At 43.6% G+C, this 18,898-nt stretch overlaps 1 protein-coding gene across 2 annotated transcripts in view; it reads left to right on the top strand.

The window, feature by feature from the left end:
• FBN2 (fibrillin 2) overlaps positions 1-18,898 on the top strand; it is a 302,703-nt gene that overhangs the window by 253,452 nt on the left and 30,353 nt on the right. For both annotated transcript variants that reach the window (XM_090038496.1, XM_090038495.1), the window contains exons 47-55: positions 614-742; positions 1,542-1,661; positions 9,969-10,094; positions 11,480-11,632; positions 13,003-13,068; positions 13,376-13,501; positions 13,622-13,741; positions 15,169-15,291; positions 17,160-17,291. In XM_090038496.1, coding sequence (XP_089894622.1) covers positions 614-742; positions 1,542-1,661; positions 9,969-10,094; positions 11,480-11,632; positions 13,003-13,068; positions 13,376-13,501; positions 13,622-13,741; positions 15,169-15,291; positions 17,160-17,291 — 1,095 coding nt within the window. The remainder of the gene's footprint in view (positions 1-613; positions 743-1,541; positions 1,662-9,968; positions 10,095-11,479; positions 11,633-13,002; positions 13,069-13,375; positions 13,502-13,621; positions 13,742-15,168; positions 15,292-17,159; positions 17,292-18,898) is intronic.

The following is an 18,898-nucleotide window of genomic DNA, read 5'->3' as shown; positions in this document are numbered from 1 at the left end:
TCTTCTGCATTTTCCTTGTGCATTAAGGTATATGTCTGCATTACTGAAAGGATGTTATGGAGCTAATTCAGCCATCTGAAAGCTGTCTTTTCTCTGTTAAGTTTTCCTGAACTAGAGAATCAGCATGTAGGAAGCAGGGTGATTTCATTCCAGCTGTAATACACATTTTTAAAAACCTGAAAAATGACAAAGCAGGTTCAAGGGAAACTTGAGCACAAATAAAAATCCAGATAAAACCCAGAACACTCCAAGTAACATTTTTTTCTCTAGCATTTTCTTCTACTAACTGAAGTTAGTATCACAAAAAGAATCACTTGGCAGCAGTTGAATGTCTCCAGATGCAGTAGCTGAGGTAATACCACAAGTTAAAAATTATAATAGCCTATAAAGAGGGTGTTGTTTAAATAGAACATGTACCTTAATGCACTAGAGGGAGAGTTACTTTCCACTGTCTGTCAATTGTTCCCTTACTGCTTAAGATTTGTCTTTTCCATGGAATTATATATTGAAACTCCAATGTGTTTATAATATACTGATATATACTATGCCTGCATATACATTCTAATTGTCAGACCTCTTAGAAGGGTTCAACTCTTAACTGGTTTATTTACAGATATTGATGAGTGCAGTTCCTTCTTTGGTCAGGTGTGCAGAAATGGACGATGTTTTAATGAAATTGGTTCATTCAAATGTTTATGTAATGAAGGCTATGAACTTACTCCAGATGGCAAGAATTGCATTGGTATGTATTAAACTAACTAGAGATTCCAAACTTTGTCTTACTTGAAATAAACGTCTGGCCATGTTTAGAAGGAAATATTACTGTACAGTCTTAATATGAGTGAAAATATTGAGAATGAAAAACTGACATTATGAAACCTGGTGATATAAGTGCGAGGAAGTTTTTAGAATAATGTCATTTGTCTTCATCAACTTAGAGCAGAGGTGTCAAACTCACCTTGTGCCCCAGCCTAGATCCAGGCCACAGGGCTCCTTGCAGGCCAGATCCAGCCTGGGGCATGAGGAAGTGGGGAGGACAGCTTCAGCTCCAACCTCGAGCATGCTTCAGCAGTTCCAGCACAGGTCACATGGTAGGGACTGGCAGCCAGGGAGGGCCACAGAAATGGTGACAGGTGAAGTGGCTGGAAGGCAAATGGGTCTGTGTCTGCCTTTGTTCACCCTCCTGCTGCTGAGTACCATGTCCATCAGGGCCCAAATGTCCCTCATTCTACAGCAGGCCATGCTCATCAGCCACACCCCGAAACTTCATGTGGCCCACTGGTAGTCCAGCAGACTGGATTGAGCACCTCCATGGCATGCATCCAGGCTATGGGCTGCATATTTAACACTCCTGACTTAGACTGTTAGAGAAAAGAAGTCAGGAGAGACATTATAGGCTCATAACATTAAACTGACACTAACTTATATCTGTTTTGTGAATGCCAATACTTTAACCCATTGGTATGTAAAGGTAAAGCCACAAAAGAATTAATTAATTTCAAAATTACCGAATCTTTTTCACTTATTTTTATTTTCTTAAGATACAAATGAGTGTGTGGCACTTCCTGGTTCGTGCTCTCCTGGTACGTGCCAGAACTTGGAAGGTTCATTCAGATGCATTTGTCCACCAGGATATGAAGTGAAAAGTGAAAGCTGTATAGGTAAGACTCACTGTTACAGTTGTTTACTAATGTAAGAAAGACTGTCTGGTGCAAATTTGATGGAAACAACATCTCACTTTTGCTGGTGAAAAGCCTCTTCTTTGTTTTGAAAAATCGGCATGACAGGAAACGTGTAAGAGGGAATTAATAGCAGCCATTATCAGGTGTCTTTTTAACCAGCAGGGAAGTTGTTACATGATGTGATAAGAGCAAAGGAAGTAAGTATTCAGTGTTTTTCATTAATGCAAATCGAAGAATATTTTGTCAAGTGTTCAAAGAATTTAGTGTTTTTTCTTCTTTTCCTAATCTTTTTTTCCAAATGTCAATAAAAAGGGACCATCAACTGAATTCATACAGCATTTACGAAAGTTGTACTCTTTGGTAAACAATACAAGAAGCAGCTCTCAGACGTGTCTCATGTCTGAGAACTATGAAGTTTAAAAATCTTGATAATTGCTGTTGAGCTTGTTTTCTTTATAGAAGGAGTTTTCTAAATCAGCTCATCTTAACAAATGTTTTGAGATGTGTAGAGCAAAACAGGTCCTTGTATCAGCTTATTTATTGCAGTCTCAAGAACAGTATTTTTCAGAACCTTGTGGACAGCTAGTTCAGCACTTGAATATCACTTGCTCATTTATGTTTTCTAAAAATAAATGAAAGAGTTCTGCTTCAGTGCAGCAAGAAATTGAAATCATAGTTACTAAACCAGAAACAATGCAAGTTACAGTACTCTTCAACAAAACAAAGACAAGGACTCCCATAAACCTAGAAGTAAATCATAATTAAGTTCAGATTAATCACATGATACCCTCACTCAGGTAGAACTTCCACTGAGGTTATTGAGAAGTTTGCCCACATAAGAACCAAAGAAAATCATGATAAACATGTCAGGATTTGGTTTATAACAATTTAATCTTTCTAAATCCTGGACAAAGACCAGATCTTATCAAAGACTTTTCCTCGTGAACAGTACAGTGTATTTTCCAGACTTGCAAGTTCTCTCATTCCCGTGCATCATTCCACAATGTTTGGGTTGCCTGCCAGTTTAACAGTTTCTTTTGGCAGCTGCCATTCCCTATATTAATAGTTGTATTTGAGACTAATCCATATAATCTATGATTGTAAAATCATGAATTCAAAACAAAAACTCAAATCCCATGAATTACCACTGTTTATGACAATTTTTAATATCCTTTCAGTATCTCTAATGTTTTATTATGGCAACACTATACTAAGTGCCCAATATTTTCTTTGACCAGCTTATGGTTCTAGCAAACACTGAAATCAGAATTCTGGCTTTCTTTGGTGTTGTGTCCAAGGAAGTATAACAATACTTTGTGCAAGTGTGATTCTATTTATATCTTGATTTAATATTCTTTCAGGCCTTGTAACCTGATAATCTGCTTTTCTTATGTGCTGGTATATTTATAATGCAATCTCTCACCTTAACATGTGTTTGTTAGTACTGAATTCAACTCTGCCACCTGTGCAACTGAAGTTAAGCATGTGTGAATGAAGGCAGAATGTATCACTCCATATGAGATAAAGTCTGGTGCAATTAGAGTGAATTCAGTTATCACCATTCTCTTTCAACTGCATTATTTGCCATCATCCTTTCAAGCTAATTAGCCTGCCTCTGGAACAGATATAACTACACTGTTCCTGGTTCTCGGGGGCAACCCGGTACGCTTGAGGATAGTGCTACTTGACACAGTTTTACCATATAGATGTGGCTCCTGTGACCTAACTACTAGGGGTGTGTGAAATTCGATTCAGATTCGACCCAGACCAGGGACGGTGATTTGATTCATTGATTCGAATCACTGTCCCTGATTCAATTCGGCCAAATCCGAATCTGAAGATTCAATGCTGATTCAGAGAATCAGTGATTTAGACATACACACAACTTTAAAAGTGTTTTCTACATACCTCGAGGCACCAGGCGCAGCTTGTGATCGCTGTGATGCTGGGGCAGATGAAGCGTTCCACAGGAGTGCAGAGGGACCCCCCACATGCTTGGCGGCGAACACAGAAGTACTTCCAGTCCGTTTTCAGGTCCACCAGGGAACGTGCCGGGGACCCCCCACACACCTCCCCTGCTCGGCAATCGGCCTCGGGGATGTCTGTAGGCCTGTGCAGTCAGCAGGTGCTTTGAGGAAAATATTGTGAGGATGCGGATACATACACAGAGCAGTTGAACTGTTCCTAAATGTCACTGGTACAGAACCAGTAAGGGTGTGGGAATGAGCTCGCAGCACACCAGGCGTCTTGGGGGTTGGGAGATTGCAGTGGGGTGGGACAAGGAGAAGAGTGCTTGCACTCCTGCTTTGGGCAAGCATGAGTGACCTGTGGCTGGGGGCGTTTTCACTATTCTACTTTCGCTTGTTTCCTAAATATAAGTTCAGTAAATTTCAATACCCTGCAGATGATCAAAGTCTGCAATGGGCTTGCCTGACTTGGGAGTGGGGGGTACTTAGACCCATGCATTTTTGTTCCCAGGGGCTGGGGGATCATGATAATGGGTTTCAGTCAAGTAGGGAGCAAGGACATTGCTGTGGAAACTGAAGAGCAAAGCACTGTGGAATGCCTGGAGGACGAAGCAGACCCATGTCACAGAATGGTTGGTATCCATACAAAATACTGGACCAGTTCTCAGTGAACCAGGTCAAATTCATACTTGATTTTCAGGTAACATTTTGAATAATTTCAGGCAGATTTAAACTAGTTTAACAGGCTTGTATGTCCATCCACTTCAGATTTAAACCACGTTTAAACCATTCAAAGTGTTATATGTGCCCATGCCCACAACTGATAGTCTGTCCTCCCCAGAAAAGACAGGCAATAACAATACATTTACCTTTTGTTCAGAGCTAGTTTAAGTGTGTGCATGTGTTATACTGTTTTAGTTTTTGGTACATCGTAGCTTCCCTGCAATCTGCATTAAATTATGGCACTCTGTAGTCCAAAAGGGTTCCTTAGAAAAGCATTATAGAATCAATGCGTCAGAAGGGACCTAGACAGATCATCGAGTTCGACCCCCTGCCATGGGCAGAAAGGAGCACTGGGGGTGGCAGGGGTCATAAGACCCCAGCCAGGTACCTATCCAGTCTCCTCTTGAAGATTTCCAGGGAAAGTGAGAGCACCACCTCTCTGGGAAGCCCATTCCAGGCTCTGCCCACCCTTACAGTGAAGTAGTTATTCCTAATATATAACCTAAACCTGTCCTCCCTCAGCTTGTGGCCATTGTTCCTGGTGACTCCAAGAGGGGCCCTGGTGAACAGACTGTCCCTGAGTCCCTGCTGGTGGCCCCTGATAAAGTTGTAGGCGGCCACAAGATCCCCCCTCAGTCTCCTCTTGCGGAGACTGAAGAGATTCAGGTCCCTCAGCCTCTCCTCATAGGGCTGGCCATGGAGGCCCTCAACCATACGAGTGGCCCTCCTCTGGACCCTCTCTAGGTTCTCCACATCCCTCTTGAAGTGCGGTGCCCAGAACTGGACACAGCACTCCAGCGGAGCAAGACCTCTCTGGACCTGTTAGTGATGCATGACAGGGTGCGGTTGGCTCTGCCTATTGCTTCGTTGCATTGGCGACTCATATTCATCCTGGAGTCAATCCTGACTCCAAGACCCTCTTTGCCTCTGCGCTGCTGAGAAGGTCAGCCCCTAACCTATAACCATAATGCTGGTTCCCTCTCCCCAGGTGCAGCACCCTGCACTTGTCCTTGTTGAACCGCATCCTGTTCAGATCTGGCCACTTCTCTAGCCTGTCCAGGTCTGCCTGGATGCAGTCCCTGCCTGCCAGTGTATTCACTTTACCCCACAGCTTGGTGTTATCAGTGAACTTGAACAGGGTGCTCTCCACACCCTCGTCCAGGTCGCTAGTGAAGATGTTGAACAGCACCGGCCCAAGGACCGAGCCCTGGGGGACTCTGCTGCCCATACCCTTCCAAGTTGACATCGACCCGTCCACCACCACCCTCTGGGATCACCCCTGGAGCCAGTTTGCCACCCATGTGACCGTGCATTTGTCAATGCCGCAGTCCCTCAGCTTGCCCACCAGAATTGGGTGGGACACTGTGTTGAAGGCCTTCTGGAAGTCCAAGAAGATGACATCGACTTCCTCCTTCCCATCTAAGCTCTTTGTTACCTGGTCATAAAAAGAGACCAGGTTAGTCAGGCAGGATCGGCCTTGCACGAACCCATGCTGGTTACCCCTCAACATCACTCCCCCTGCAGGGCTCTCACAAATGTGGCCCTTGATAATTTTTTCAAAGACCTTCCCCAGGATAGAAGTGAGGCTGACTGGCCTATAGTCGCCAGGCTTTTCCTTCCTCCCCTTCTTGAAAACAGGAACCACATTGGCCCTTTTCCAGTCCTCAGGGACTTGGCCTGAGCACCAGGAGTCCTCGAACAGCTATGCTAATGGCTCCACAATGACACCAGCCAATTCCCTCAGCACCCACGGATGAAAGCCATCCGGGCCTGCTGACTTGGACACAACTAGGTCTGAACTAACAGTTGGGGGACTTGCATCCTTTCCGGGCCTTTCTACACTATCACCCAAGAGCACCCCATTGTCAGCAGACAGGAACACGGAGGCAAAGAACTTGTTGAAGAGTTCTGCCTTCTCTCGCGCGTCCGTCACCAACTGCCCTGCCCTGCCTCGTAGGGGTCCAATGTTACCCCGAGACTTCTTGCCACCTGTATACTTGAAAAAGGACTTTCTGGGATCCTTAATCCCAGAAACTAATCTAAGCTCCAGTGCTGCTTTATCCTTCCTCACCAAATCCCTACAAGCTCGGGTCAGGGAGGTGTGCTTCTCCTTTATCCCTGCCCCCTGCTTCCACCGCTAGTATGCTTTTTTCTTTGCCTTCAGGCCAGCCTGGATATCCACGCTCAGCCATGAAGGTTTCTTGGACCCTTTTCCCGCCTTCCTGCGCAGTGGAATAGTGTCCTGCTGTGCCCCAAGGATAGCCTCCTTGAGGAAGGACCACCTTTCCTGGACCCCCATACTAGCTACCCCCTGAGCTCCGAGTGCCACCGTGACTACTGCCCTGAGCACATCGAAGTTGTCTTTCCTAAAGTCAAGCATTTGCACTGTGCTAGTTACCCTCCCCACCTTTCTCTGAATAGCAAACTGGATCATTTCATGATCACTGTCCCCTAGCCTCCCTTGTACTAGCACCTCCCCCACCAGGTTGTCCCCAGAGGCTAACACCAGATCCAGTATGGCATTTTCCTTAGTGGGGATGAGTACGTCCTGCACAAGGTGTAGGTCCTGTATGCACGTCAGGAACCTTCGTGAGTGGCTAGACCTGGCCGACTGTTCCTCCCAGTTGATGTCAGGGTAATTCATATCACTCATGACCACAACATCCTTTGCACACACAGCCTCCCCCTGCTGCCTGGAGAATTCCAGATCCAACTCTTTCTCTTGATGTGGTGGCCTGTAGTAAACCCCTACCACCAGATCCCTTTCCCCCCGCCCTCCTTGGAGTTTGACCCACAGGGTCTCCGTTAAGCCTTCCTCTGGTCCCATTTGGAAGGTAGAACTGGTATACTGTTCCCTAACATAGAGCGCAACCCTCCCACCACCTTTTTTCCCCTTCCTATCTCTTCTAAACCTATAGCCCTCTATGTCTACTGCGCAGTCAAAAGTTTCATCCCACCATGTCTCCACTAGGCCAACCGGATCGATTTTACTACTTGCAAGCAGGAGACCAAGCTTCTCCTGCTTGTTCCCTATGCTTCTTGCATTAGTGAAGAGACACCTTAATCCCTCTGTGGGAGTCCTGGGCAGCCCCCACTTCCTGAGGGACCCTTCCTGGTCCCTTGGTATATACCTGAGCTCTTACCTGGGCAGGTCCTACACCTGGTTGAGTTATCTCTTCCTCCTGTGGATCCCCATCCCCCGACGAACTTAGTTTAAAGCCCACCGAAGGAGGTCAACTAGCCTGTAAGAAAACAAAGTCTTTCACCTCCCCATTAATCTCAGACTTTCACCTCCCTGTTAATCTCAGTTTTAGCTTCTTAATTTCCTTTGGCCACAATGAGTGCCAGGTCTTGTAGGCAGTGAGTTGGGAAGCATAGTTTTGTGGTGTTTTCAGACATTTCTATGTTCAGTCTTCCTGCTGACTTTCAGGAGGGCTCATATTTTTAAGAAACTAACTAACCTTCAAATGTAAGGCCATGCCTTACCCCACCAGTACCACCACACCATTCAGGGTCCATCGGTTTTCCCAAGTACCCTAGCTGCATTTTCCTTCAGCTCCAGGCCACTCCACCCCAGCTGCAGGGGTGGGGTCAGGCCATGGAAGCAGGAAGAGGGTAGAGAAATCCAAAGACCACAAGGACAGCAGCTGGAGACCAACCGCCTGGCGCGAGGCACCCAGAATAGGAGCTGCTGTAGTTTAACACCATGGGAGCCAGATATAGACCCTGCTTGTCTCCCTGATCCCCTCTCCTTCCCTCTCCACCCCACAGACCCCACTAGCTCCCTGATTCCCCCCATGAACGCCACTGATCCATGGCCCAAAGCCTGCTTGCCCCCCGCCCCTCCCGCAAGCCTTCCTCTCACTATCCCCCTCATCCCACTTTACCTTAGACTGGGTGGCCATTTTTAACTCCATCTAACCACCCATTAATCCTCCCAAATGTCTGTATTGTGGAAGAAATCAAACTTCACATTGTGGTTGAATCAGAACTGACAGAGCCAGCCTGTAAGAAAACAAACTCTTTCACCTCCCCATTAATCTCAGACTTTCACCTCCCCGTTAATCTCAGTTTTAGCTTCTTAATTTCCTTTGGCCACAATGAGTGCCAGGTCTTGTAGGCAATGAGTTGGGAAGCATAATTTTGTGGTGTTTTCAGACATTTCTATGTTCAGTCTTCCTGCTGACTTTCAGGAGGGCTCATATGTTTAAGAAACTAACTAACCTTCAAATGTAAGGCCATGCCTTACCCCACCAGTTCTTTATTTAGAGCTATACTGTGATCACAGGGAGAATTCCATACAGCAAGGGGAATCACCCACTTGTCTGTTTCAAAGGATTTCTCAGACTCTCTAAGTTTACAAGCGTATTTATACTAAAGACAGAGAAAGAGATAAAAAATACACCTTGGAGAAACAAAAACAATAGTAAATTACACAGAAATTTAGGAAGTTTACTTAAACAAACTATCTATGTACAGGGCAAGATATCAAGATAACCTAAGGATAACCCAAGGTGTGCGGGATTCCTTATCTCAGAACATTTAACTGAATTAAGCAGTATCAGCACTTCTGGTCTTTGTCTATTTTTCTAGTCAAGTAAGCTAATTACTTCTACAGTATGTACCCTTAGTTGTGATGACTTCTTCAGATTTTTTTGATTTTTTTTTTAACCTTTTAGGGAACTTGGGACTTCAGTTCCCTTCTCTGTTTTCTACAACCTCATGCTTTTTTCTCCACAATATGTGTTTACTTTCTTATATTTAATTTCCCTTTGGTTTTGAATTTAACCAGTGTGCTTTGTAACACTAACTTGCTATATTAACTGTTGGTGCTTTGTAGTGATAGAATATACTTTCATATTGTCGTAAACACACAGAGGCAGTCTAGTATTCTTTGGGCTGCAGCAATTTTTAAGAAAGTGGTGCTTAAAAAAAAAAGCAGTTGTGTATTTAGATCAAAAACTATCATGTTTCATTGAAATCTGTGATGTTAAAATGCTTTCATTTTTCTTTAATTGACTTAAACACAGACACATATTCCACATGTTTAAAGCAGAGCTGCATATTTTTAAATAAGCAGCTAAGTGAGAAGAAACATCAACATACCAAATTGATATGCAAGTACTAATGCATGCAAGTGACATGAAACCTCCATTCCCTCTGAGTTCAGTATAGAATATTTAGTGTTCACAATTTCAAGTCCAGAATCACTCAGAACTTGAAAAAATAGAACTTTAACTATAGTAAAATGCCAGCAAGTGCAGATTTTTTATTCTTCTTAGGATGTTTCATATTTTCAGAACTTTTTTTTCCTGTGATAAATATCTCTGCTCATGTTTTACTTCGGAAACATGTTGATAATACAAACCTGATAGAAAGCAATTCACCATTTAAAAAATGAGCGGTTACATAATATTCATCTGTCTTCTTTCTTCTTTTTCTTCTTTTTCTTTTTTAATTTTTTTCTTGTTCTTTCTTCTTCTTTTCCTTCTTCCTCCTTCTCCTCCAGCAGAGAGTTGCGTGTAAAAACATATTTTAGGAATAAACAGAATTTGTTTCATGTTGGATAATGATTTTTTTCTCAACTATTTTGCAGATATTAATGAATGCAATGAGGATCCCAACATCTGTCTCTTTGGTTCCTGTACCAATACTCCAGGTGGATTCCAGTGTATTTGTCCCACAGGCTTTGTGCTGTCTGACAATGGAAGGAGGTGCTTTGGTAAGTTTTGGGATTAAAGAAGAGTTGAATTAAAATATATCAGCATTGTTGCCATCTCAGGCTCTTTCTTGAATTTTATTATGTTCAAAAATAAAATGATCAGGTCATCCCAACAAAATGAAAGTTTGTGGCGTACCATGCTTTCCAAAAGTCCATAAATCTTTTCCATTGTCCTCCAATACAACATAACAGTGTTATCTACAGTCACACTGACTTGTATATCTTTTCATAAAAACATGGATGGATTTCTTAACCCAGTGTGCCTTCTTTATTTGCACTTCCATGTGGGAGCAGAGGCTAGTTCATACACTTTTCCTGTCAGGTCCCATCTCAAGGATACCATGGCCATATGCTATTTGCATTGGGCTAGAGCAGTTTTGAGGATAAAGTATGGGATTAGAGCAGGGGTGGGGAACATGGTGGATCTTGTGGGCAGCTGGATTCCATTTTCCAGAAGCCCCTGACTGCGTTGCTGTGGCTGGTTTCCATGGAGACCCCAGCAGCAGCAGCACCATGACAGCACAGGCCAGGGTTTCCATGGAGACTGGCCCTGGCAGTGCTGGCAAGGCACATGGCTGGGCAAGGAGCTGCTCCACAGCCGGGGCTATGCCTGGGGTGTGTGGGCAGCAAATAGCAGTTCTGCCCCAGCTTTGGACCATGCTGTTACACTACAAGATCCCAGCCCCAGAGCAGCTTCCCATTCAGCTGCATACCCTGCCAGCACTGCTGGAGCTGATCTCCACGGAAACCCTGGCCTCACGCTGTTGTGGTTCCATTGCTGCTTGTGTCTCCATGGAAACCAGCTACAGTAACACTGGGAAGGGCTGCTGGGAAATCAAGTCTGCCAAAGACGCAGTCTGGCCTGTGGGACAGATTTTGCCCACCCCTGGATTAGAGAGTTACAGCCGGCTTCCTGACAGTGCCCTCAATTTGCTGCATCCAGCAAATGATGGGCATGGAGGAGAACTTGCTTCAAAAGATCACAAGGATTGTCTTTTACCTTCTATTTTTCTTTTTTATTTGAACTCAGAATGTGCTGAGAACTCTGGTTAATGTTTATGAAAGAAATAATTCTCTTATAATAGAATCTCACATGTGTCTTGAGCTCAGTCCCTTGTTCCCCAGTCCACAGGTTTTAGGGCTAATCAGTGTCATTGTAACTACAGTGAAGGCATTTTTGTCATGATGATGCTGGTCCTTCTGACTTGCAGAGGATGAGTGAGTCACAAAAAGGTCTTGGTCCTCATCACTTCTGTTGTGGAAAACTGGGGTGGTGTCCTGAAGTTTGAGTGAGGAAGCATTTGCCCCCATATAATAGAGATAGACGAGTGTCCTAAAGAAAGGTAGGAAAGTCTGATGCAGTATTTGTTTTGCTCCATTCCTAGATACCCGCCAGAGCTTCTGTTTTACTAACTTTGAGAATGGGAAATGTTCTGTTCCAAAAGCATTTAACACCACCAAGGCAAAGTGTTGCTGCAGTAAGATGCCAGGAGAAGGATGGGGTGATCCCTGTGAGCTTTGCCCCAAAGAAGAGGAAGGTATGCATTGAGGTTTAAAATTAACACTTCTTTGCAACTTATCTTCTCTGTTCATGGGAAGGATGCTGCATCTTGCTAGAAGTGGCTGCTGAGAGATCTATAGGCATCAGTTTTCCTGGTCAGAAAGTAAAAGGGACAATTCAGAACAGAAGAGAGAAAAGAAAAAAACTGACACTCTGGGGCTAAGTACAGATGTTCAAAAAGTTCCTGGCAGAATCACTCTAACTATTTTGCTTTATTTAAAGTTCTATAAATTAGAGCACAAGCGAACTGAACAGACATTTCAAATATGCCAGTGATGGAGGGAGGAGGGGGCATCGGAGCCTGCCTGCATTGGTCACTGGGAGTGCTCCTACATGCCTCCCAGGAGGCTGATGGAGTGGCCCCTCTCACCAGCCCCCCCCTCACCTCCTCCCCCACAACCAGCTGGAGAATATCAGCAGCGGCTGTGGGGGAGAGATCCCAGACCCCTTCTCCTGTAGCCCCCTGTCCAGGCAGCAGCACACTGCAGAGCCAGGGATGCTGTGGGGAGAGACCCTGGAGCCCTTCCCCTCTGGTCCCCCTGACTGGCTGCAGCATAGCCCTAGGCCAGGGTCGGTGCAGGGAGAGGGACTCCCCTTTTCTCCCAGCCACCCAGCTCACAGCTGCCCAGAGGGAGGAGGCAGGACTGGGATCAGAGGCTGTCACTGACTCGGATCAGTTGCAGCTGAGGGGGCAGGGCTAGACCGACACTCAGGAAGAGCAAATGAGCTCTGCTGCAGACTAGAGCACAGCCCCGTGCAATGCCGCCTGGAATGGCAGTGATTGCGTTCCAAGTTAACCCCCAGAATCTGGCACAGGCATTTGATAAAGTGTTCTAACATAAAGCACTTTAACCTAATACCTCATCCATCGAGAGGTAACTTAGACTGCAATCTGCCATTTTTGAAGTGTTCTAAGAGCTGTGAACTTCTGTTCTGTTACAGTTTTAGAGTGCTTTCTGTGCACTCAAAGTGCAATAGCTGTAACGTCTATACCTAGCCTAAGTCACCATAATCGCTGTGCACATCAATAAACTAACAGCCTCTCAATGTAGCCCTGCTGCTTTAAGACAGAGGAAAAATAAAAAAAGGGTCAGGGTCCAGAAATACAAAAAAAATCATTAGCTCTTGGTTCTTGGTTGTTCCTGTGTACCAATTATTTGATCTAATTTGGGCGGTGGAGTGGAAATTGCTTCTGAAACCATCAGGAAAGAGCTAGCATGAAAGTTGGGAGTTAATTAAATTCAGGCAGATGCCAGCTTTAAAAGTGCTGTAATATTTTGATCATTTAGATGGCTTCTCTCCATTTATCATGTTTGTGATTTTTTTTTAATTTTTTTTTCTGTACAGTTGCTTTCCAGGATTTGTGCCCCTATGGCCATGGGACTATTCCTGGAATTGATGATACACGTGAAGGTATTTCATTACTTCTGACAGCAAATAGAAAATCTTATGTGTTTTGTTAAACTAGGCTTCACTGAACTGCAATACGCCATGGCTCCTGGTTAAAGACATTTCAGTTTCTAAGAGTGGCAAAAGCTTTGGCTTCTTAAAAAAGGAAAAAAGGAGAGATGCATCTTGTAAGTTACTTTTAAATTGCAGAATTATGTTTTGGCTAGAGACATACAGAGCAAGGTGCTTATTCCTTGATTTTATTTTTCAATGGACATACAACATTTGAGATAAAATGTTCAGTTAGTTCCCATAACTTTCTGTTTTTCAGATGTCAATGAATGTCTTGAGAGCCCAGGCATTTGTTCAAATGGCCACTGTATCAACACTGATGGCTCATTCCGCTGTGAGTGCCCCATGGGATACAACTTAGATTATACTGGAGTGCACTGCGTAGGTGCGTGTTGGTTCCGCATTATATTGCAAGTACAGTAGTTCTTAAAGTTCGTGAACTCAAGCTACTGCTTTGGGCTGTGTCCCAGTTCTCTTAAGTTTGTGTTTTCTTATTGCTTCCCAGATACTGATGAATGTTCAATTGGGAATCCATGTGGAAATGGCACATGCACTAATGTGATTGGTAGTTTTGAATGCAACTGTCATGAAGGGTTTGAGCCAGGCCCAATGATGAATTGTGAAGGTAAATTATTTCCCCCCTCCTTTCTTTTTCTCTTTATTTGAAGTACTTTATAAACTATCTAGGCCTTATACCATAGTAGCATGTTTTTATTACAAAGTCAAAGTTAAAGGCAACCGTCCTCTTGAAATACAACATTGGAAATAAAAATAAATGTTGCAAAATAAAACTTTTCATTAGTAGATAGCATGGTTAATGTAATCTTTCTTTTGAAGGAAAAGTTTTGCCTCGGCATGGTGTGGGGCAGTGTGGCTTGATAGATAACTGAGCTTCTAAGAGTACCTGAACCATATTGAATCCAGTCAGAAAAAATATAACAAATATTAATGTAAATTTTGATTGTATACAAGTGTGACTGTTTGTTCAGACAGTACATAGTATAATGTCCCCAAATTGTGCAGTGTGGTCCCCCAAAAAAGAGATAGGGGAGAGAAGGCCACAGCCAGGCCATTCTGCTATTTGACAGAACTTCTAGCTGTCACTGAGAAAAACCTTAAAAATGTGATGAAGTGCAACTCATGCAAGCTTCTCCCTGTATTTGCAAAGAGCCTGACACAATAGCTCTTATGGGTGATCTGTCACGCTCATTTCAGTGGGTTCTAAGTCAGATGCCCTTAATACATACAGGGTGTGTCTAATCGTGACACTAGGTCACCCTAGTAATGCACTATGGCGATGTAGCTCCTGCAGGCAAAACCTGTGACACCACAGGTACTTTGCTGAAGAGACATGCTCCCCAGTTATAGCACTTCTCTACAGTGACGCAGTGCCTTAAAATAACCATTCACGGTATGCACAGCACAGTACTGGCTGCTACTGTGCCATCTTTTAGTACTTCCAAAAGGAAGTACTAAATGATAGCTCAGTAACAAAGTCACCATAGCAACATGTGTAGACACTCCCACAGTGTCATTATTTGTTGATTGTTTTGCTAATCAATCCAGGAAATGAGCAGGAGGATCATATCTGCTGTTGGCAGATCTTTGACAACAATTTGTAGGTTTAAAGAGGAACACAGTTAGTTTATTCTCCTGAAATAGGAAGACAGCTTTCATGAGCTTGGAATTTACAAGCTCATCTCATTTTAAACATTAATACATAAACAGAATCACGTGGTAAAATCTTAAGAAAACAGACAAAAAGTAACTGACACTCTGACCTTAACGGTTAGAGGCATGCACGTTATAAAATATGTCTGACAGACCACATTTCTAAACCGAAGCTATCAAGGTTGTTTCTCATTTAAGCTGGTTGAAAAAATACAAAACAGTTTCCATGCTGAAGCACCGATTTCTAATAATTTCTTCTGAATAACAAAGCAAGCACAGATATAAAGTTCTGATGGTGGTGGTGGTATTTCAATTGAACTTCAGCATTGTATTTCTTACACCTGTAGTATTTCTTCTCTTTCTTTTTTCTATGCTACATAGATATAAATGAGTGTGCACAGAACCCTTTGCTCTGTGCTTTTCGGTGCATCAACACATATGGTTTCTATGAATGCACATGTCCCGTTGGCTATGAACTGCGAGAAGACCAAAAGATGTGCAAAGGTAATCTTTCCTCTAAAACAAATTATAAGTAGGAGTTATGTGAGTATTAATTCATAGCTTGTGAGGCTGGAAGGGATCTCAGAAGATCGAGTCCAGCCCCCTGCACCAAGCAGGAAAGACAGCTGGGGGTCAGGTGACCATTTAATGTCCTCTAAACCAAGGAAGGAAATGTCAGGGGAAAGGGAGAAACAGGTTCCACTGAGATTTGAATTAAGATTCCCAGATTCAAAGTTCAGGGTGCTAACCATTACACCACAAAACTGTTACTGCTACTGAATGATGGCTACTAGACTGTAAACCTTTTCCTATAAAAGCCACACAGCAAGGGCCAAAGTTTTTCAATATTTCCTTCATCCAAACTCTTAACATGTTGTGAAAGGTTCTAAATAAAATATTAAATGGATTGTTTGGGTGCAACTGGTGGATTTACCCAAATGTGAGACTGATTTGGGGCTTTACTTTGTGTGTTGTATAGACATTTTCCCAAGTTGGATTTAGTACTGTGATGTTTTCTCTATTTTTAAGTTTGTATGAACCATAGGTTTGGGTGTGAATGTATATTTATATTGTTATCAAGTAACTTAACATAGGCAATAAGGTGATTTCTGACCCAGGTGTCAGGTATCCCCACACCAGACAGTAATTATTAACACATCTAAAGAAATCCAGTTTCCTGGCATTGATATCTATATCAATCAGCCAGAAAAGTAGCATAACTCAATGTGTATTTGAGTAGAGGCTTATACTTCAAAGGGAAATGCCTGAGTTTGCACAGAAGGACTGGAGTGTACTTCAAAAGAAAGTTTCACACTGAGAGAGCATCTATATGTCTCTTAAGTAATCGCAGCTAAAATATGATTAGAAGTTTATTGGTTTGAAAAGAGAAATTATAAGCAAGGATGTAATATTTCCATGTTTTATAAATACAGTACTGAGTTGCGAAGAACTCCTAGTCTGACTGAAAGGTACGTATTTGGGTGGGAGAAAATCACCAGCACAATACACTGGCTTCCTAAGGATTGAATAGAAACATGTAAATGATGACTTTTAGGAAGGCTCCTTGTCTACAAATCCCTGGCCTGAGGGAGTTAGTTGAGACCCCCAGGGCACCCCCATGAGACACCTACCTGGTGAAGACTGACATAACTTGCAGGATAAACAGGGAAGTAGCTGAGTGGAAATGCTGACAAATGTGAAAGAGGGATTATACACTGGTCAGGGAAGAGGGACTGCTTTGTAGTAAAAAAGCAGGGTAAAATCTTTTCATTTTTTTTCTGTTTTGCAGTCTACAGTTACATTTGTTTATATGACACATCTTCCTTGTGTAATTTTTCCCTCTTCTATATGCCTTACTGATTGTCTGAGATAAAAGTGAATTTTAGAGCAATTGATACTTTAGATCTTCTCTGCTGCAGAAGAGAATTGCCTATAACTATTTTGCAAACCAGAGGGTGAACACCCTTATAAGCTAGCAAATTTGGAGCTGAGGGGCACCCCAATACAATACGGTAACATGTCTTGTCACTTCAATTTTGGATCAAGAGGAGCATTTCATTCTGGAATGTTTCTTCTTCATGGGATGTAGTATCACCATGTTAAAAAGAAGGATAGCTGTAATTTGCCCAATTGTGTACACATTAGGCTTGTGTCTCAGATTTCTCTTGAATCACCAATTCATAGCCCCCCTGCTACCCCAGATTAGCATATCATCCCTTTTACTCTTATTGAGTTTTAAGTTTAAAAAAACAGTTTTAGGTTAAGGGAAAAATACATTCTTTGAACTACTGTTTTCTGTAATTGAACTTACAACTGTGAGCTCATATTAAGCTTTGAGTATTTGAAATAAAAAATTCCCTGTATTTTTTCAGATCTGGATGAATGTGCCGAAGAGCTCCATGACTGCATATCAAGAGGCATGATGTGCAAAAACCTGATTGGCACCTTCATGTGTATCTGCCCTCCTGGAATGACACGTAGACCTGATGGAGAAGGCTGCATGGGTAAATCTTGAAAAAGAGACACTACTCCATATATTTCTGTAATGTTATTATGAAAAGAAAATATACATAATATAAATAATATGCATTATTATAATATATAATAAATTATAATATGTAATATAAACACATTTGAAAAATAAGTCACTATGGTTCAGCTCCCTTTTTAGAAGGGAATGTTATAAGTGGAAATCTGTTCCTCTCAATCAGTCCAAGAAAACTTGTACATATTATGATGGGCAGGGACTTCTGAATGCAAGAAATTCCAAACATTTACTATGTTGCATTGTTTGACACTGGAGTGTTGGTATTGGAGTTGTTATTGGGACTTTGAGCCAGTTCTATTTATTTAGAATAAGCCATCTCCTCAAAGAAGCCAGTTCCCATCTATAATGAGTCTGGCACTGGAGTGACAACGTCTCCCACCTGATTCGTCCCCAGCGAGGAGACCCTGGTGTGGATCTCTGCTGCCTGCAGCAGAGCTAGTTCGCGCAGCAGGGCAGTGCTGGTCTCTGCCATGTGACCTGGTTCCTCAGGGAGCAAAGATCCACACTGGGGTCTCCTCACCACTGCTACCTGTCCCATGCAGCCCTGCGCCACCGGGGCAGCATGGGGTGGGCAGCAGTGGTGAAGAGACCCCCAGCATGGATCTCTGCTCCCTGCAGAGCCAGGTCTGAGCTGCTTCCCTGCCCTGTGACCCAGCATGACAGGGATCAGAAATCCACACAGGGATCTCCCTACACAGAAGGCAGCATCCCTCCCCCTTCCCCTCCCCCAGATGAGCCACCCACGGCCCCATCCTGCTCCCCGCTGGGACCCTGCAGCTCCAAGCCCTGCCTAGCTGGGTAGGGCTGTACAGAGCTTCCCTTGCAGCCCATTCAAAACAGATTTGAAGGAGATTCGGCCAAAATGAAACAGGACAGTGATCCAAAACACTGAAACGAATCACTGTCCCCCAGAATGACTGAATCTGAAACCAAATTGAAACACAGCCATTTTGCACAGCCTTAGTACTCAGTTTTCAGACATGCACCAGTCCTTCTTCTGAAACATGTGGGTTCCCTCCTACACAGCCCACTGGACTTTGGGCCCTGAACTGGGTGCCCCTGCCACACCCCAGTGCCCTCCAATCTTCCTCTTACAGCCACAGCCAGTCCTCTGGTCCAAACATAGATTAAAACATGAGCGTCTACTCCCAAACACAAAGTTCCCTCATCAGAGTTAATCCAACCCTGTGATAACGCTAACACAAAGACTCAAAGCACTTCTCTCTTGCTGCTTGAGGTGCAGGGTTTCTTCCACCCTTCTGTGGTGCAGCGTTCTTCCTCTGTACACAGCCCAGACCGGCTCTTCTCTGGAGCTTTGTTTCCTATGGCTTCTATGGCCAGATTGCTCCTTCTGGGACAGGCCCTGGGTTTATGAGCCTCTCCTTGGGTCATCTAACCCTCTACTTCTGCCCCAGGCCTGCCAATCACCTCCTGCACCTGAGGTAGCCTGTCATTTTATTTAAGGCCCCTTTTGCCATTAAAAGTCTGTTCAAGGGGCTGGAGCTGGCCCGAGGGCCCAGGACTCCCTTCTCCTCTCAGTAATGGGGCAGGGGGCCCATTACA

The sequence above is a fragment of the Crocodylus siamensis genome, chromosome 3 (assembly GCF_052110815.1).
Source record: "Crocodylus siamensis isolate JL-2025a chromosome 3, ASM5211081v1, whole genome shotgun sequence".
In the NCBI taxonomy this organism is placed as follows: Eukaryota; Metazoa; Chordata; order Crocodylia; family Crocodylidae; genus Crocodylus; species Crocodylus siamensis.
Note: the sequence above shows the minus strand (reverse complement) of the source record. Positions and strands in the feature narration are given on the sequence as shown.